Here is a 20,972-nt window from a genome sequence, read left to right as displayed (position 1 = left end):
TAGCATGTGTAAGGCCTGAGCTCCACCCCCACATGGCAGAGAAATGAAATGAAATGAAATGAAAAGGACCAGAATATGATAAAAATGGGAAAAGACATGATCAAACCCATCACAAAAGGTACAGGGATGGGACTTAAACATATGAGCGGTGTTGGACTCACTCATAATTAGAGAAGCGTAAAAGAACACACCTCTGAGACATCATTTCTCCCTTATCAGCCAGTGGCAGTCCTCACATGACAACGTGGTGTTGGCAGGCTGTGGGAAGCAGGCAGACCTGGGGCTGCTGGTGGGATGCAAACTGAGGGCAAACAGTAATCCCTAACAAAGCTACAAATGTCCTCCCTTTGGACTCATCAATTCTACTTCCAGGTGTCTGCCCTGAAGGTGCAGTTCCTACGATATGAAAACACACAGGCAGGGCCATCTGTGAGTCCTGTTTGAAGTTGGAAGACACTGAAACCAATTTCATAAGAAAATGGTAGAGAATCTGCTCTGTGGAGTACTATGCAACCGTGAAAATGAATAGTAAGCTCTCTGCCCTGATAAAGAGGAATTTCCAGGATAAAGTGAAAACAAAACAATTGCAAAGCAACCCAAGTACACCAAAGTACAAGGGGAGATGCTTAGTAGACGACCCTTGATGTAAGAAAGAGGATGTAAGAAAAAGTGCACACATTTGCTTAGATGTGCAAAAGAAATACAGGAAGGAAACACCAGGAACGAATGAGCTGCTTGCCCACAGGAAGTGGTAAGGATAGGAGAAATGGGAGGGGTAGTAGTGGGGAGGAGGGACAGTTCTCTAAACACTCGCTTCAGTAGAGCTGACCTCAGCCACAATGTGAGGGTCAGTCTTATAAGTCAACTTGGCCAGGCTCCAGGACCCAGGCCCTCAAACACTAGCCGAGGCAGGGCAGTGGGGTCATTTTGAGATGTGGCGAACATCTGCAATCAGGGGACTCAGCCAAGGTTCATGCTCACCCGCCAGCTGAAGGGTCTAGGGCAGGTTTAGGGATTCTGCCTGGAGATGCGGTGTTGGCCTCCTCAGGAGTTCCCACCTGCACATCTGCTACATCTGTGGGCCTGCAGAGCCCGCGCCGGGAGGCACCTTGTTCTGCCGAGCCACCTGCCACCCCAGGTGGAAGGGGGTCACCCCACTGCCTTCTGCACTTGTAAGTTCCACTAGTTCCACCCAAACTGGCCCCTAAATCCCATTCTCCAATAAAATCGCAGGCTCCTGGGAGGAGGGTGTGATTCCAGGGCTGAGGCAGGAAGAGGAAGAGTCAGCCCAGGACATTTCCTGGTACCAGGAAGAGAGGAAGTGCTCAAAGGAGGCCTGGCTGAAAGGGCACAAAGTCAACGTGAAGGTCCTGAAGTGGCCCAAGCTGGGACCCCTTAAGAGGCCTTTTGATTTCCATGGACCCACCTGGGTAGTCCAGAATAATCTGCCATGTCAGGGTCACCTGACCGACCGGCATCCTTGATTACACTCTGTGGTGTGTGACGCGACAGACTCACAGGACCCAGCATCCAGAGGTGGACATCTCAGAGGGACATCATGATGTGCCACAGGCCCCGGGACTGACAGGGCAGAGCTGACTTGCTGAGGAGCAACTGTGGAGTGGATTTTTGCTGCTTGGTTCCTAAATTGTCTTTATTTTCTTTGCAAATCAAGTAAATTTTGCAATAGCTGTGCCCTCTTTTGTGCCCAGGTATGCACTGCAAGGCTCCAGTGTAGGTGCGCTCTGCTGGCCTGAGTGTGGCTTTTCCCTCTGTGTCCAAGCACCGTCCGAGACCACCTGTGGCAGCCTCTGTGTGCAATGACCTAGCACTGCCACTTCTTACAGGATGATGCTGGCCTCCCCTGCAGTCTCCACGAGGCTCCGGTTTGTAAGCCTGCACAGATCAATGACTGCTGCACAGAGCAGGCAGTGTGTGTCTCTCTGGGGCTCCTAGTGGGTCACCCCGGGGAATGATAAATACCATCTTTAACTTAAATACAAAGTACTTGGCTGAGGCAGAAAGCCAACTGGCCAGGAGACAGGCTGTGCTGTCGTTTTTAACCACCTTTCTCCTCTCAGCTTCCAACTCCTAATTCATTCCTCAGCTTAGAAAATGAAACCCAAAGTCTCCAAGGGGCCTGGAGAATGCAGTTTAAGATGAGGTGAGGAGCCCGGCTGCTCTGGCCACTCTGCGCTGGCGGCAGCACTCTCTACACCTGAGTTCCAGCAGAGGCCTGGAGCGTGCGTCTGCAGCTCTGAGGCCCACGCTGCTCTCCTGTGTCCACCTCGTGCATCCTGACTGCTTTCTTTCCTGCTTCTGAGGTCCAGACTCACTCCAACAGGTGAGAAGTGAGTACAGACTCTGCTGGGCTCAGTGAAGGCCCCCAGGGGTGAAGGAGACGGCTCTGTCCTTGGACAGCTGGGGGAGGGAAAGACAGGGGCCACTCTGCCTGACTTCATCAGAGAAAGAGGCTGACGGGCTCCATGACAGGGAGAGGCCGGCCGGAATCTCAGCTCAGAGGAGCATCACAGCCCCCATCTCCTGGCCTCTGTGGACGGAAGATGCGCCCTGGGTGTTCACCCCCTGCTCACTCCAGCCTGTGCCCCCACCCCAGAGGATTGTCAGCTCGGGTGAAGGACTTCCAATCTCCCTGGACTTGCCCAGTGCCCACCAGGAATCCCAGTGTGTCCTGGGTCCTTAGAAACCAACCACATGTGCTCCTTCTGGATGACACTGGCTCCACCTCCCTTCCACAAAGACTCTCCTGGGCCTCCGCTCTGAGCTTCTGGCCTTAACGGCTGGGCCCCAGCTTCCTGGTTTCTCTCATACCTCAGGGGCGGGCGGAAAGTGTCCATCGTCTGAGAGGCCTTGGGAGGCAGCGAGCGAGCGTGTGAGGGCTGGGACGAAGAAGAGTCTTTTGGTAGGAGGGCCAGGCCACAGAGAGGAAGAGCTCAGTGAGAGCCGCCCTCTAGTGATGGTCTGACCCAGCCTTCAGGAAAGCTCTGAGCCTGAAGGATGGTGTCCCAGGGGGTGGGCGGGAAGGACAGACTTGGGCTGATGACAGGGACCGAAGGAACCAGTGGAAGTCCCTGCAAGACTCGCTCCTACCACAAGACTCAGTCACTCAGGGCCCAGGCACTGAACTAGGCTCAGCTGTGCCTGGACCCCTGTACTCAGATGGCCACAAGCACCCCCAGCCTGATCTGAACACTGCATCTCCTACCCCCAGCACCCGCAGCCTCCCTAGCACCCACAGCCTCTTCCCACCCTCATTGTTCATGCCCACCCTCCCCCAGTGCCCTCCTTTGTCCTTAATGCTGTCATCCCATATGCTGGGGAGGAACCACTCGCGACTTCTCCCCCAGCCCCTGTGGCCTGTAGAGGAACCTCCCACCAGGTTCTGCAGCAAGAGGGTAGGTACCTGCCCCAGCCACAACTCCAGCACCCGCAGTGCAGGACTCACCGGACGGTCTTGTCCCAGTCGCACCACAGATCCTTCCCGAGGGCCTCCATTTCCTCCTGGAAGTGGGGCAGGCAGCGCTTCTGGATGAGGGCGCTAAAGTTGGCATCCTGGCAGGCGGAGACCAGGACGACCTGGTGCACTGTAACACAGGGAGCCAGGATGTCATGTCCAGCCTCCCGCCTGCCCGCAATAGCCCCTCCCACCACATGCTGACCCCAGCCCACCAGTGTGCCCTTGGATGTGGAGTGATCATGCAGAGTGCTCCCTGGAGGGGTGGCTATGGCTTTCATTGGGTTCTCTCCTCAATTCCTTTGTGTCCCTGCATAGGCCCTGCCTACTAACAGCATGGCCCCATGATGCCCTCAGTGGCACTTACTGTGCTGGTGACAACTGCCACTTGTCCCAAGAAGGCCACAGTGCTGACGCCAGGCGATGGGTACTGGTGTTTCACACTAGACAATTCCACCCTTAAACCCGTGGAAACTGAGGCAGTGAGAACTCACAGGGACTGGACCCAGGCCTGCTGGCTCATGTGCCACAGCACGGATCTGCAATGCCACCAGGTAGCTCCCCAGGCAGAAGAGGAAGGAGCCAGTCCTGCTCCCTGGAGAGGCCACAGGAGAGCCCACCCTGTCCAGACTGGTGCCTGGGGTCGTGCTGAACCACCCAGCTGAGGCCCTGGACATCCCGTGTCTGCTGTTTGCTGACCGCAGACCACGGGGGCAAACTGAGTGAACTGTGCTTTACCCACACCTGAGAACATGGCACCCTGTCAAGAGATACACTGAATAAAATCAAAACTCACCCGCCTCCCAGAGCTCCCCATTGGCTCTGGTGAGCAGGGGGTTTTTCTCTGTGGCCCCCACCTGCCCATCCACCAGGCTGGACATCCATTCTCTTGGCCTCTCTAAGGGGCAGCTGGGTGGGATCCCTGCATTCCCTGTCTGGCCTCTGGCTGCTGGAAGGCCGCAGCTGCGAGCTAGAAGGGAGTGCTGATGGGATGGTGAAGCCTGGGCACAGCTGGGTTTGGGGGCAGCTCCCGAGGAGCAGGGCCGAGGGTCTGGAGAGGCCATGTGCCCAGCTGCCTGACAGAAGGGAAGGAGACAAGCTGGGCAGCTCAGGGCATCCATGTGGGCTGGAAGCCCGCTGGGCACAGTGGCCACGACAGGAAACTGGGAGTGCCATCACTGAGCCACCTCACATGTGCTTTGCCTGGCTCCTCAGGGTCTCAGGAGAGGGGTCTGGCAGGGACCAGTGAGCCTGGCCAGTAAAGTATCACAGTGGCTTTCATAGCAACAAAAAGGAAACCCTGTCTCTAATTAAAAATAAAAACCCAACACAAGATGCAAGCCCCACAAAACAGTATGTGGAGGTGATGGGAAGCCTGGGGGCAGAGGTCTGAGCAGCCTGGGGTGACCCCGGGTGTGGTCATGCCAGTCTCTGCTTCGCTGGGACGTCCTCATGGGCATTGAGGTCCAACAGGCCTGGGTGGGGGCAGGACACCCTGGTAGCCTGGTTTCCCTTGGGGGCACTGTTTTAGGGAAGGGTACACGGGAATATGCTTGGACAGTGGGCTGGACAGGTGGGGAGACTGGGTGCCTCAAGAGCAGAGGGCACCCTGGTCAGAAGGAGGGTTGGAGCCGGGAGACTCCAGGGTGGAGTACCGGTGGTACGGACGTCCCCAGGAAAGGCTGGCCTGCACGGCCGAGAAGCTCCTGGAGGAGCTCAGAGGAAAGGCTCCAGTGTCCAGCCCTGGACACCAGGGAGACCTGCCCACTCTCAACACAAGACCCCCCACCAGAAGGTGGGGTTATGGAAGAAGACTGCCAGGGGGGCCGCTAGCCCCTCACCCCAGGTGGCACCTCCCTACAAAAGCTCAGAGGGCAGAGCAGCCTCTCTACCCACCTAAGCTCATGCCAGCAGGTATGTCCCCCAGTGTCCGCACCAACACATGGAGCATACCTGGGGACTAGCTGGGCCAGCTGTGAACACACCTACTATCCTGGGGACTCATAATTATGCCCAGAGTCTGGGCTGACTTGGGGCAGGGGCCGCTTGCCACACCTGTCCCATCAGGACCCCTGTGGGCTATAGAGAGGTGAGCACAGGGACAGAGGGCTCAAATAGGGCTCACTGAGGAATTCCATGTCTCCCATCCCGTCTCATGCAAGGGTCGTCCCCACCCCTGCCTGTGCTGCCACCTGGAACACCTTTCTCTGGTAAACCTTGTGCCCCAATCTGACCTGTCCTCCAGGGCTCCTCTAACTGCCCCCAGTTGCAGGAAGCCACCCTCCCCGTGCCCCAGCCACTTCCTGAGCACTCAGGTGGAGCGTGCAGAGCAGTTTTTCCCTCTGAGAGCCACTTTCACCGCCCTCGCCTCCCACTCCTTTCTGACTCACGCAGACGTCATCCTCCTGGCACCCAGCAGATTGTCAAATGAACCAACAAGTGCCCAGACAGCCTCACCCGGCTGTCAGTGGGTGTGCTTCGTGGGGCGAAGCCAGGGTGCCAAGTTCAAGGGACAGGCTGGGCATGGGAGGGTCACAGGTTGCTATGGTCTCCTCTCCTGTTCTGGAAGAGTGGCTGTTGGGACCAGGGAAGGTAAACGTGCATGGATGATGTGGCCCAGGCAGGGCTCTGGGTGACATGGCAGAAACCAGCATGGGCTGACACTCTCTGTAGAGGACCTGTTTTAGGAATCCTGGTGGTTGCACAAGTGTCCTGCAAAGCCAGTCCCCAGGGGGAGGTGGTGATGCCTCCTCTGTGGGGGAGGGGGTCCCCAGCAGGTAAAGGGAAGGCACAGGCTGGGGGACAGGACTGACACTGTCCTCTCAGCCTGGTTGGGATGCATTCTCAGGGGAGTGTCCTCCTTCTGCAATTCTCCCTGTCACAGTGTCCCTCTCTGTCATTTTCAGGTCGTCTCCACTGCTGTCCTCTGGGCTGCAGAGCATGGCCATCTGGCCCCACATCACCCTCTCCTGCAGCCTCCAGGGTGGCACAGCCAGCTCCAGCTCCCACCATGTGTGCAAACCCCACCCTGGTCTGGCTGCAAGGTCAACCCTGCTTCTGCCCTGTCTCCAAGCCGTTCTTTGCTTCTCAAGGGTGGGATCTGCAGGGCCCAGCTCCATCCATGCCCCTGCTCTTTGGGAATGGAGACCCCCCACACACACACTGCCCTTTCTTTCCTGTCCTGGGGGAGCCCAGAGCCTTCGACTGGAATGAGGCCTGGGCAGCTACGCAGGCAAATCTGGAAGCAGTTTCAGTTTTCAGGTACCAGGCAACAGCACTTGGGTATTTCTTAAAAGTTCCTTTCACTGGAGGGAGGGGCAACACTATGGTTTTAAAGGAGAACAATTTTAAATTAGCTGTTGGGGCTGAATGGGTTCTTTCCTCTTTCTGACTACCAATGTAACCTTCATGGTTCACATCCAAAGTCCCTGGTGCTGAGGTTTCCCCAAAGCTGGCCTTCCTCCCCCACAGCACAAGACAGGAAAGTCCTTTAGGTGGTGCATAATTTAGGAAGTGGAGTCTGGCTCTGTCTCTCTGTAGCAGGAAAGCGCTCCTTCAATGAGCACAAATAGCAGCCACACCAACAGGCAGGGGGGATCCCCAGGCACAGCCCAGGAGTGGCAGAGCAGCTGCAATCCCCCACAACTGCCTCAGAACACACGGGAGACATGAGGTGGCAGCTTCAGCATCACAGATCCCCACAGTGGCTCTCAGTCTGTGGCGATCCATGTCTGTACAGGGCTGAGCCTGCAGGAGATGGGTGAAGCGAGGGTCACTGACACCCGGATACCTGGAAAGTCATCCTCAGGCTGAGTCATCCCAGGCTCAGAGCCACTGGACACCAGGGGCTGAGGGGGTGAGTAGGTAGGCCACTCCTGCCAAGGAGTCTTGCTTGAAGAACACAGGGCTGCACCCCCTCTGGCATCAGGCCCTCCAGGGAGCCCCTTCTTTCCAGGTTGGTGCAGCCCCAGGCCCACAGCTCCCACTGGAGGCCGTGGTACCCTAAGGCGTCCCTGCCCCTCTCCTGGAGGGCAGGTGTCTCTGCAATGGGCTGGGCCGCCCGTCTTTTAGAGAAGCTTGTTTGTACACATTTTATAGGCCACAGTGCAGAGGACCAGGTGTGTAATTAATTTATAATAATCAACCTGCTGCCCCAGGAGGAGCAGGTCCAGAGATTTTGCTGGAGGATGCAGGACCCACTGAGCCTGGGGATGACTCTTCCAGGATTAAAGTGCCTAGGGCCCAAAGGGGTTGGTGGAGGGCCCTAGAGCTCCCAGCCCATCTGAGCAGGAAAGTGCCCCCCCCCCCAAGAGGCTGTTTGTGTGTGTGTATGTGTGCACATGCAATGTGGTGGGTGTGTCCATGGCATGTGCAGAGGGTTCCTTAGGCCCACGATCTGTCCTCGGTGGCCTCAGGGTCTCTGCACCAGCCCACATCGTAATCACATACCCTGCTGTGCCTCCACCATGTGGCTGCTGGCGTACTCCGGGCCGACGAAACCTGGAATACGTGGGAAGTGCTCAGTCACCCTGGTGCTCCTTGCCAGGCTTCTGCTGTCATGCTTCTTCCACTTGGAATTTAACATCCTCTACAGCAACACCCCCCCCCCAAAAAAAACCTCTGAGCTTCCCTCTTACTGCCTCAGTCTGGTCAGAGCCCTCCCTCTCCAAGAGGCCAGCTGGCCCCTGCCCCCAGGTGTTCTCTTCGGGCAAGAATCTCCCGGGCTGAGACCCTCCACCCACTCTCCAACACACTCTGAGCAGCCTGGGAGGGGCAATGGAGGGAGGAGAGAACAGGCCCTCCTGGGCCCAGGTCCTTTTCTTCCTGTTCTAGTAGCTGCTAGTCCTCAGGATGCCAAGCAGATTCATCTCCTGTCACTTTTTTAAAAAAAATATTATTTTAGTTGTAGATGGACACAATACCTTTATTTTTAAAATTTCTTACGTGGTGTTGAGGATCAAACCCAGTGCTTCACACATGCGAGGCGAGCGTCTACCCATGAGCCCCAGCCCAAGCCCCTCCTGTCACTGGTTTTGATCGTCTGGTTCCAGCCCACTGTCCCACTGCCACCCTTCCCCACTTAAGTGCCTGCTCTGTGCTGGATGTGGGGTTCCTGTGCACATTTGTTGGCTCTGTGCTATGTCCTTGACCCCCACCCACTCCCGCTGGACTGCACTGGCCCTTCTAAATCCTGTTTGGATTAGCGTGGAGGCCTCTCCTGCTGGCAACCTGGTGACAGTCACAGCCACACACAAGCCCCGCCCCCTCCTGCTGCCAGCCTTGGTCCTGCTCACAACCACCTCTCACCACATTCTACCCACTCAACAGCTGCTGTTCATCTCTGAATTAGACGAGACAAGAAATAGTCATGTTTAGGGCATAAAACACAAGTTTAACAGACTGTCTACCACAGAGGAACAAGAAAATATAAACCTCAGAAAAAAGATAGGAATCCCCCTGGAAGTATCTGAGAACAGAAAATAGAAAAGATGTCAGAATAAACTCCACCAATATTCCTCAAAGCCAGAAGGCCAGTGATCAACCACCAAGTGCCAGCTGTGTGCCAGACTCAGGAATCCCAGGACTAGGGGATGGCGATCTCAGGCCTCTTCATCCCACAGAGGAGCAGCAGCTGGGAGACAGGGAGTGGCCTGCCCAAGGTCACTGGCCCTGAGGGCAGGCACAGGGATGCAGGCAAATGACTTTAATGTGTGCTCTGAATCCTCCAGAAAAACCAGAGGTCAGGCTAGGCCAAAGAGCCAGGTACTCAGCACAACACACAAAAGGCAGTCAGGGAGACGTCAGACAAACAGGAGACCAAGGACCATAAGGCCCAGTATCGTCCCTGACAAAGTTAAATCCCACTGCAGAGCAGCTGATGGTACCTCACACTGGTCAGGATGGCTGCTGTGAAAAACAAAAACAAAAAGAAATCCAGAAAATAGCCACTGTTGGACAGGATATGGAGAAACTAGAAGCCTTGTGTGCTGCTGATGGCAATGTCAACAGCTGGCTGTGGTGGAAAACAGTATGGTGGTCCCTCAAAAAATTAAACATAGAACTACCACAAAGCCCAGCAGTCTCACTTCTGGGTAAATACCAGGAAGAACTGAAAGCAGGACACTCCAGTGTCCACTGGCAGACAAACAGTTAAACAAAATGAGGTCTTCCCATACAACAGAATACCATTTGACCTTCAAAAAAGGAAATCCTGACACATGCTACAACATGGATGAATCAAGGACATGACACTAGTGTAATAAGCTAATGGCTGAAGGTCAAATAATGTATGATTCTGCTTGATGAGGTACCAAGTAGCTGAAGGCACAGAGAAGAAAAGGAGAATGGTGGTTGCCAGGGATGGTGGGGGACAGGGAACTACTGTTTAATGGGAACAGTTCCACTTCTGCAAGATAAGAAGAGTCATCAAGTGAAGGATGGGTGACTGTGTGACATCAGGAATGGATCTAATACCACTTCACTGTATACTCAAAAATGGCAAGTCTTTGGGATGTGTATACTGGTACAAGTAAATACAAAATGACATTTAAAAAACAATGAGTGGGACGGAGACAGCTACTTGGTAAGAAGTCCCATGCAGTTGTGACTGGCAGTGCTGAGTGCATGGGTTCCCCACGTGTCCCCTGCACACAGGGGCACAGCCAAAGGGAAACCAGATTCCAGAGGGAGGAGTCTCAGCATGACTCACAGATCTGGATGAGGAAAGTAAATAGGGTGCAGAGGACCGGAGTCCTCCAATTTCACACAAGGACTGGAACCCACATAGACAAACGCCATCTAGGCCAAAGGAACCCTCAGTACCTGCTGAGCAGTGGTCCTAACCCACGACCTGTTCCCTGACCACAGTGCAATAAACCCAGCAATGATTGCTGGGGTGTGGGGGGATCCCAAAAGCCTGAGCCAATGGGATTTCTAAAAACCCAATACCCAAAAGTCCAGAAACCGCAAACACAGAAATTCCAGAAAATATCCACAATTAGCACAAGACAGACAGACTCAGGGGTTCAGCCAAAATGCCAAGCAAAGGACTGAGCACACTCCCTCCTAGACAGAAAGCACAGGATGAGGGGAGCAGGGTAAAGCAGAGTAAGTAAACTTAAGAACTTGTTCCTTTGAGGGGAGGGATCTTAATGACATTAACCACTGTTCATTCTGATCAAGAAATAACATCAAAATACCAATTTGCAGAATTGGATTGAAAAAACGCATATAGCCACAAAGTAGAGGGAATTAGAAAATAAGGACGTCATCTTGAGAGGCTCCTCAACTTGCAATGGGGCCACATCCTGACGACCTCATCCAAGCTAAAATGACTCCAGGTGGAAAGACACACAACGCTCCTGCCCGTGGAATGGCCTGGCGAAGCCATAAGGCATACGTGATGGTGACAACTGTTCCCACTATTGATCATGAGCTGCCCGAGAGCTGTGCTTGCTGCTGCTGCCCAGCACTGCAGAAGCCGGGGCTGCTCATCTAGACTGGGAAAGGCCCAAATGCAAAATTCGAAGTGTTGTCTAGGAAATGCAGATCACTTTTGCCTCATTGTAAAATGGAAAAATTTTAAACCATAAGTCAGGAACCGCCTAGACAATGATATGTTCAATAAAATGGACAAGTTCATAGGCAAGCAAAACATAAAGCAACCTCAATGCATAAAGATACAGATATCCTAAGCAGACCTAAGGCCATGAAAGATGGCCATATTCTTTAAATCATCTCTAGATGACTCATTACCTAACGCAGAGTAGATGCCGTGTGAATAATTGTTATACCATACTGATTAGGGAATAATGATGAGAAAAAGCCTGCAAATGTTTGGTACAGATGCAATTAAAAACATCATGAGGTTAGCTGTGGCAGAAGCAGAGCGAGGATGTGGAGGGCTGTTTATGTGGCGCAGGTTTCACTGGGTGGGCACTGTGGACGTCTGATGCCAATCACCTTGTTGCAGAGTGCTGTCCTGTGCTCTGTAGGGCAGCCTCAATAGGTTGCTTAGCAGCACCCAAGGCTTCTAGCCTTCCCTGCCATGACACAGTGTAACTACCTGTGCAGTGTGACAGGTGGAAGGTACCAGAAATCTGGCTCTTTTCCTGTCACTCCCTCCTCCAGCTGCCTAACCGGCAGCCATTTTCATACAGCAATGACTCATCATCTGGTAGCAGTGAGACTCACGCCTCACACACCAACCTGGAGCCTTAGTCACCAAATTGCTGTTTAAGGGACTGTGCGTTCTGGGTCTCTTCCCCCACCACTGGGGGCTTTGCTCAGTGAAAACAAGAGCTGCTTTTAAATCCTCACAGTACCACAGGCATGATTATGCAAATATGTATCTGGTTGGGTAAATTGCTCACCTCCCCTTCCCAGAATCTGGCTCAGGATAACCCTTCCGACAGAGTGTGTGTGTGTGTGTGTAGGGGAGGGGGTCTAGGTCAGCACTGCCCAGGTCAGCTGTACTCCAGTCTCCGAGGGAGGGAGGGAGGGAGGGAGGGAGGCAGGCAGCCCCAGGCCATAGCTAGGCTACTCTGCCTCCCTGCCTCACTGGTTTCACAATCTCTCCACTGACTTGCTGACCTGAGAGTCCAGGTGAAGGGGGTTCAGGCTGGCATACGTTGGGGGGCAGTGCCAGTATGGCCTGATGAGGTCTTTGGCAGGTGTGCAGGGGTCAGAGAAGTGGGCTACCCTTTCTAGCTGTGGAGGGTAGGGTAGGGGGAGAAAGGTGCTGTTGGAGCAAAATGAGCAGCCCTGGGATTCCTAATGGGGACTGCACTGACACGATGCTCAGGCTCGCAGGGTCCTGTGTGGTCCTTAATGTGTCTCCCTGGCTCCTGCTCTGGCAAAGTGGCTTAGAAGCTGTGACTTACATGATGGCAAAAGTGACATCTTTTGGATGTCTAAGAAACACTGAAATAAAATCACCGTTAAGAAAAAAACCCTAACCTCTGAAAAAGAAGTTCATTGTGTTAATAAGGTCTTGTTAGGGTCAGTAACCTGAATATGGTTGCTGTGTGGACATGACCTTCACCCAGGGGCAACAGTACCAGCCCCAGTGCATCCTGTCCTGGAGTAGGGAGGGCTGTGACCAGAGCGTCCCTCCAGAGGCTCTTTCTGTGTGTATGTGTGCACATGCAATGTGGCGTGTGTGCCTATGGCATGTGCAGTGTGTGTAGGACACGGGCTGTATGTGTAGTGTGTGGTATATGAGATTGTGAGGTGTGTGATGTGTGCAGTATGTATGTGAGTGAGGTGGTGTGTGTGAGATGCGTGTAGATGTGTATATATGGTGTGGCTGTGTTGTATGGTGAGAGGCATGTGTGTTTTGGCATGTGTGTTTGGAGGAGGTGGAGGAGAGAGTGAGCAGCCCAAGAACTGCTCTGGATTATGTGCTGGAAACTAGGCAGAGCCCTGTCACCTTCATCCTCTTCACTTGCCACTAAGAGATTGAAGGGCAGGGCTGGGGCACAGCCGGAGTCAGTACAGTGGATGGTCTCCCACAGGTTTCCCCTCCTGCTCTTTCCCTTTGCTAGTCCTCTTGGTTGGAATCTCCTTTTTCAGGAGGTCAATCAGAGTCCCTGGTGGGGTAAGAAGCTCTGACAGGGTTCTTCCAGTCCCTGAGGAGTCCCCTGAGCCCTACCATCCACAGGTGCCATCCCTACAAGGGGCAGACACCCAGCTCAAACATGATGGGTTCATGTGATTGCTAAGTATACCCCATGGGTTCCATTTAGGGGCTCAAAAGGTGTCAGGAGTGTGATGGAGGTGTTCTCCATGACCTGCAGATTTGTCTCTGGAAGCCAAATATTTACAGACAAGAGGAAAAGTTTCACTTTTCCTCATGTGCCAGCAGGAAAGTAACTGTCCATCCTGGGACAATTCTCGTGGCTAGGTCTAGGCCAGGGTTCACTGAGGGCATGGCTCAGAATGCTACATAGAGCCTCAAGAAGAATTGTGCTCTGGGCTGGGTATGGTGGCACATACCTGTAATCCCCAGTAGCTTGGGAAGCTGAGGCAGGAGGATCTCTAGTTCAAAGCCAGCCTCAGCAACTTAGTAAGGCCTCAAGCCACTCAGTGAGGCCCTGTCTATAAATAAAATATAAAAAGGGCTGGAGATGTGTTTCCGTGCGTAAAGCGCCCCTGAGTTCAATCCCTGGCACCAAAAATGAATACTGTGCTTGGGGCCTCAGGGAGGAGGTGCTGGCAGGCAAGCCCAGGGCTTCATTCCCAGACGCAGCATTTTCATTGAAATTGACACACATGTGGCACCCATGTCACACACTGCCAGATGCCAGTTTTAACTGATCAGAAGTTATGAAATTGGTTCATTATAGGGGGAGAAGGAATCAGAAGAGATTATCCAGTGAGCTCTTTGCCTGCAGTGAGGATTCCACTTGAAACATTTCCCTGTGCTGCTGCGTCTTCACCGTCCTGGCCTGGACTGGCACTATGCATACTGAGTGGCATGCACCCATGGAAGGAAGACAAAACCCCAGGAATTTCTTCCTGCAGCTAACCACACAGTGCTGGTAAACAAACACTGAATTGATCAGCAAGTATGAACCCCGCAGATCTGGATTCTGGGATTAGAACCTTCCAGGTTTAAAGCAGCACCATACCTATTGCCATACATTTCCATGATGTCCCTGTATTTATGTGAAGTTCTATATTTCAACAAATATTCAGCTATTCAAAAGCTCCCCTGGAGTCCTTAGCATGACAGTGCGGAAGGCATGCTTGCTTCCCAGGACTGAGAACTGCGCAGCTTCACTGCGGCAGTGGTGGGCGGCAAACCTAAGTGAATTCTGCAAAAACAGAAGCTTGCAATGCAGTCATCAAAAGAATCATTAAAAAAAAAGTCATCAAAATAATGTCCTTTTTTTCTGATCAATAAATAGGTTTTTGGTGGTTATACAAGAAATTTTAAAAATGCATGCAGTGACATATCAGGTTCTTGCATAAAGACAATAGAAGACAGGATTCTCAGAGGAAAAACAACCTATAATGGGACTTCAGTAACTGCAAACAGCAAGTGATCAGGTTGAGTATCTTGCCTGATTGTAGAGCTGTCACAGATAAATTCTTAAACCTGTGGACTAGCATACTTAAAAAAAATTCCATATTGCCATTCTGCATAGCAGACTCAACATCAACATGGAGATCTGGCTGGCACCGAGGCTCAGGAAGAAAACATTGTGTGCTCGTCATTCTGCTCTTCACAGCTGGTCCCCAAGGACATCAATTTACTGATAACCTCATGAATTTGTGTTTGTTCTTCCAAAGATATAACATTAGCGAGACCACTCAGAAAATTGTTAGGATTACAGAACTTGGACTTCCCAGCAGAACATGAATCGTTTTCTTGGTAAACAAGGAAGGTCTTTATATGTGACCATGACATGGAGCTTTATTTACACAAGCTTTAGAGGGTGCAGGCTCTGGGCACCAGTAAAGAACATTTATTTATTTATTTATGTAAAAAATATTACACAACCCAGCTCTCTGCCTTGCTAACAGAAAAATGTTAGTTTCTTAGGAAACTGAAACAGTAAATTCCATGTCAAATCAAATAGATTCTTAAAACAACAGGAGAGGACATGATTATAAGATTTTGCTTTTCACATAAATTTGGTCAAGGCACGTTAAGTGGTAAGATTTATCTTCAGATTATATTATGTTGAAGCAGACTCAGATTTCTATACAGATCTGATGCTCCTTGGTAAGATTTACAAATAAAAGCCAGGAATTACACAGCTCCTGGGAAGTCCTGGGTCCCCTCTCCTCACGGTGTCTGAGCAATCTCCATAGACAGGCCACATTTCCATAAGATGTTTTCCTGGCTATAAAAATGATGCCAATGACCACTCCTCCACCAGTACCAGAATGGAGTGAACCTCCTTGTAGCAGGCACTTCTGACCAACACCCAGTTTGAGGAAGGACCACAAGAATCAATAATAATAACTGCAGGAGGCTTCCCAGGGGCACTTGATTCCTCAACCCAAATAATTTAGTTTTCATTAAAAAAAAGGTGGGTATATCATATACATGAAACAAATCCAATAACTATAATGGTTCATTTTATGGGAACATCACCAAGGAAGTTGAAATATATAATTTCTTACAGGATTTATTACAAGTTGCTGTCGCCCCTGGGTTTCAATTGTAATCTGAAAGACAAAAGCCCAGCAAGTTCTGCCATCACACCAATGGTCCCTGCCTCTTTCTGAATTTCTATTCGAGAGCCAAGATAACAAATGTCCTCAAGAAGGAAGAGAGCTGTCCTCATTTCTGCAAAAAAAAACATCATTTAACAAAGAAGCACCAAGTGCTGTATGTGACAAGAATCAGATTTCCAGTTTCAGTTGATATCCGGGTAAATGGGCTGTCGTTCCAATTCCCGAGTTTGGAACCGCAAGGTGCTTGCTTCTGGAGCTGGCCAACGTATTTTGGCCTTGGGAAGCCTGCGCTGGCGCCAACCAGAGCTTGAAGCTCCAAATTGGAGGTGGGGGGCAGTGGACCCCGCACCCTGGGCAACCACCCATCCCCTAAAGGTAGGCAGACCCTTGGCAAAATTGCCGCGCCTCCGAATCCCTGGCTCCGCCACACCCAAAAGCCGCTCTTCCCCAGCGGACCTGTTTGCCGCATTGCGTCTGCAGCGCTGGTACCCGGTGGGCGCGCCGCGTAGAACCCTATAGCCACGGAGCCCATGCCGGAAAGACACGGCCCAGGTTGTGGGCCTCATCGTGCCCTACTCACCAAGGAACAGCCAGAGACAGCACCACGCGAGGCCTCGCAAGCTGGGAGCCATGGTGCGCGGCAAACCAGCCGACCTGCGGATCCCGTTTGCTGCAGACTGCGCCAGGCTGAGAGGCGCGCCACCGCGGGCGGAGGCGGGGGGCGGAGGCGGGGGCGGGAGGACGCTGCGGCTGCGAAGCCCTGCCCACTGCAGCTCCTGGGCTGCTGGGCCAGCACCTGCCGCGCCGGCCGCCAGGGGACCCTCAGGGTTAGCACGATCAGGCTCCCAGACGGACATCACTAAATGCTAGCAGACAAATGCAGTTCTTTCATTAGGGAGGGCCTCATAGACTCAAGCATCTTTCCCTCTTCCTTTGCCTGGCTCCTGGCCACTCCTGCTTCTGGGTCTGCGGTAAAAAGCCCGGATTTCATTTCCGCATCTACCTCTTCCCGAGATGCCCACACTGGGAAGCCCCTGGGAACAAAACCAGCCTTGCCTGCCTTTGTGAGGACACAAGGATCATATAAAAAACTGAACAAATGTGGCTGTCTGCAGGATGTAAGAATAGCCCCAGGTCCTGGGACTGGACGGAACTGGGCTCTTTAGATGGTCAGGTTGCCGCTCTGGTGGACTGGCTCCTAGGAGGCTAGGAGGGTAGCTACAAGAGCCTCCAACAAAATTCTGACCCTGAACTTAGGGGGGAGGAGTTTCTAAACAGGTGATAGAACTGTATTGGGGCTGCTCACTTTGGCAACTGGAGAACTGGTTATGTTGGCACGTGTGTATATGTGGGCATAAAGGGATGAGAGAAGGGCTGCTGGAGCGACAGAGCTGCTGTGAAACCCAGGGGATGAGCAGATTTCAGAAGGCACAGGCCTGTGCTGCAGGTAGAAACTGGAGTTTATTACCTCAGGGCAGCTGAGTTAGCCTGAGCTTGCAAGGCTTTCCTGGTGTTTGGATTTTACCTTGCAGTAACAGCCTGTTCCAAGAAGTCCTGGTAGTGGAGTAGATTTATGTTCATTTTGAGGAATGAACCACTGCCCTTGGAGGGGTACGAACCACTGGCCTGGTACAGTGCCACATCTGTTGTAGCAGAAGCTTCACTCAGTGTAGTGCTCAGCATGAAATATCTCTGGATGGTTAATATTCCTCATATGAAGAGGGGATATAGGGGCTGGGGTTGTGGCTCAGCAGTACAGCACTTGCCTAGCATGTGCAAGGTGCTGGGTTCAATCCTCACAGCAAAAAATAAATAAAATGAAGGTATTGTGTCCAACTACAATATATATATATATATATATATATATATATATATATATATATATATATATATATAATATATATATATATATGAGAAAATAACAGGGATCACAGCCAGTGGCAAAGACAACTGCTGCCACCTGCTGGCTATGAGCTCAGAAGTGTCAGTTGCCAGGAAGATGTGGTCATCCATCTTTCTGAACACATGCTGGTAGGACATGCAGAGCTTGCATGCCTTCAACATGGTAGCCTCAAGTGTTCTGTGAGGTGTATGGGTTAGATGATGGGGGAGGGCATTCATTCTCTTGACCTAGCACTTCTTTTTCAACCCAGGAGGATACACCCTCAAGGGTGGCTTGGTTCCCTCCCCATTTATTCACTGAGTCTCTAATATGTGCAAGACAGTGTTAGGTAAACAGGTCCTGCCCTTCAGTTGGTGACTATAGTGGATGACTTCAAAAACCCTCAATGGTAACAGGAATTCTATGATGCAGGAACTACAAAAACAAGGGACAAACGCATCAGCTGCAGACTAAGTGCAAAGGAAGATCTTAGACAGCAGTGGGGTATACACATACAGGGGTGAGAGGAAGACACAGGTCTATCAACAATACCCAAACAAAAGAATCATGAAGAAAAGCAAAGGAATATTACAAATTGCTTTTAAATCCAGTAATAAAGAGAAACCCTTAAAAGCAGCCAGAGGGGGAAACAAAACATTATATACTATATGAACACAGATCAGGGCGACAAGCATTCTCATGAAAAATGCAAACCAGAAAACAAGGGAACATCTTTAAGCGCAGAAAGGAACAAAGCTTCAACTGTTCGACAGTTTTCCATTAGTTGCTGATGCAGAGGAGAAGGCTGACCTGGTGTCCTCACTCTCCATGGGCAACTAAGAGGCCAAACTCCAGCCACCATCAGTCTGAATTAGTGATTCTCAAGATAGCACGTTTCTAAGCAGTAACATCTTATAGCCCTATAAGTTTACAATATAATATAGTTATTAGAAAAGCATTAACAAACCAAGCATTATCTTGGAAACACTTAGCTTCATCAAGCATTAGATATTCAAATCTCCCAAGGGATTCTTCCTGTTAAAACCAGAATATTGGAGACTTGAAAGTAGCTGAGAAGATGTTATATGTCTTCCTATTTCCCCAAAAGATCTCCCCAAATGAGAAACAATTTTCTAAGGAGTGAAAATAAGAAAATTGTGTGCTCAGCATCACATGGAGAATTTTGGCACTGCAAAATAGCTGAGTAAAAGAGGTTTAGTCACTACCACCAGAGTATAGTTGCACACTCATGCTCTACCCTCAGCCAGCCACACCTTAGTAGAGGGCAAGGGTGGACTGAGACAAAGTTTGGGAGACAGAGAGGGACAAGGGCAGAGAGATTACATTATAACACACTAGAAATGAAAATAGTATTCTAGCACCATCAAGGTGGACAAGAGAAAGTCAACTTTATCTAAAATTACTGCTGAAAACCAGATGAAATCTTACACATATAAACCAGAAGACCCCTGCCCCCAGAGATGCTATCCTAAATGTGTAACATAACCACACCAATGGGGACCAGGGATAAGAGACCCAACCTAAGTCAAAGTCAAAAATAACATCTGACTGTGTAATATAGGCTAAAACAAAAAAAAGAACTGTTTACAAACGCTGTACTCCAGTTAGTAAATCGGTCTCTCACAGGGTTACGATTTAAAAGCTGTAATGTCCATATGTGTATACCAGGAATGGACAAATAAGTAAGTATATTGAGAATAACAGGATCCAGTTTAGTTTTGGTACTAGGGATTCAACCCAGGTCACTTTACCACTGAGCTACATACCCAGTCCTTTTTATTGTATTTTTTTTTTTTTTGAGATGGGGATCTCACTAAATTGTTGCTGAGGCTGGACTTGAATCCTTCTGTCTCAGCTTCCCAAGTCACTTGGATTATAGGCATGTGCCACTGTACCTGGTAGTTTTCTCATTATTGGTGAAAGAAGGTAGAAATAAGGAAGGGAATAGAAATTTAAAGCATCAGTATGAACAAATATATACCCAATGGACCAAATATAGAAACAAATATAGGTGTGTCTGTGCAAGGCTTAATTTTCTCTCTCTCTCTCTCTCTCTCTCTCTCTCTCTCTCTCTCTCTCTCTCTCTCACACACACACACACACACACACTTCTTACCTGTATCAATTGAGCCTGAGACCAACTCCGACAGCAATGAGCACACCTTACTGACAAGATCTTGGTTTCTAAATACCATTCTCCATAAAAGGACAGCTTGTTTAAGTCATTCATTCCCGTGCTGGAGCAGGGAATGTTCAAGATGGGACTAAAATAGTCTGCAGTGCCAGAAAATAAGTACTTGGAAAAGGACAGCATTTTCAAAAGAACACAGAACCCAACCTAAAAATAGCCCCTGTTAGAGCTACAATGATCTGAGGAGCAAAGTAAGTAATGACAGTATTGTAATGTAACTCACAGAACAAAATAAACATCTATGAGTCCCAACTGCTATAAATAAATAAACAAACAAACAAATAAACAAACAAGGAGGAGGAGGAACAGCTTTTCCTTATAGGAACATTCCACATAATACATGTAGAATTAACAAGAAACCTGTGAAACCCCTTAACAAACATCACAAGGTAACTATTTCAGGCTAGATCTGTTGATGGATGCTGAAACCAGTGGGCAACATTTTTTAGGAAATATATTTGTAAACCTTCAAAGAACTCCCTTAATTACAAAGGAAAGATGATAACACTGGAGAAACTGGCAGAAGCCACTCTAACTTGTTGATCAAGGATAGTATATCCTGCAGAGGATATCCTTGAGTACTCCTATCAAAAATGCATAATCTCAATCTAATCAGGAGAAAACATCAGAAAGGCTCAAGCTAAAGAAGCATTCTGCAAAATAACCAATCAATACTCATCAAATGTCAAGGCCATGAAACTCAAGAAAATGCTGTGGAACTGTCATATGCTGGAGGGGATTAAAAAAAAACCTCAATAATCAAATGAAATGTGGGCTACCGGATTGATCCTGGAATAGAAAGAGAAATTCAGGGAGAAAACATGAAACTGAATACTGTCTGTGTTTAATAGTATTGTGTCAATGTTAATTTCCTGGTTTTTGATTATCTTATACTATATAAAATTGTGTTAAGTAAACATTAAAGGAAGCTGGGTGAAAGGCATACATAACCTATCTGCAGCATTTTGGCAACTGTTCTGTAAGCCTAAAATTATTGTCAAATTAAAAAACAGTTGTATACTCAGCACTGAATTAACACTGCTCATGTGCCTATTTCTTAGCAGTTCTTTTAACCACTCCTAATTACTCAGGATGTTGCATGTGCATGTGTGTGAGGAAGAATCCTTTAACTCTGAAACTAATGATAGTTTGTTGAAAGCATTTTAGAGTCAAGCTAGTGACCTTACTGTGAATGTATTTCTAAGTTTTGGATA

At 50.1% G+C, this 20,972-nt stretch overlaps 1 protein-coding gene across 1 annotated transcript in view; it reads right to left on the bottom strand.

Annotated features, from left to right (window-relative positions):
- Positions 1-16,374, bottom strand: part of Ramp1 (receptor activity modifying protein 1) — a 40,929-nt gene extending 24,555 nt beyond the window's left edge. Inside the window, exons 1-3 of the mRNA XM_026396026.2 lie at positions 16,245-16,374; positions 7,925-7,975; positions 3,467-3,605 (exon numbers count right to left, since the gene is read on the bottom strand). Of these exons, the coding sequence (XP_026251811.1) occupies positions 3,467-3,605; positions 7,925-7,975; positions 16,245-16,296 (242 nt within the window). The 5' untranslated portion in view covers positions 16,297-16,374. The remainder of the gene's footprint in view (positions 1-3,466; positions 3,606-7,924; positions 7,976-16,244) is intronic.
- Between the last annotated feature and the right edge of the window lie 4,598 nt (positions 16,375-20,972).

Source organism: Urocitellus parryii, chromosome 1, assembly GCF_045843805.1.
Source record: "Urocitellus parryii isolate mUroPar1 chromosome 1, mUroPar1.hap1, whole genome shotgun sequence".
In the NCBI taxonomy this organism is placed as follows: domain Eukaryota; kingdom Metazoa; phylum Chordata; class Mammalia; order Rodentia; family Sciuridae; genus Urocitellus; species Urocitellus parryii.
The sequence above is the reverse complement of the archived record's forward strand: the minus strand, read 5'-3'. Positions and strand labels throughout refer to the sequence as shown.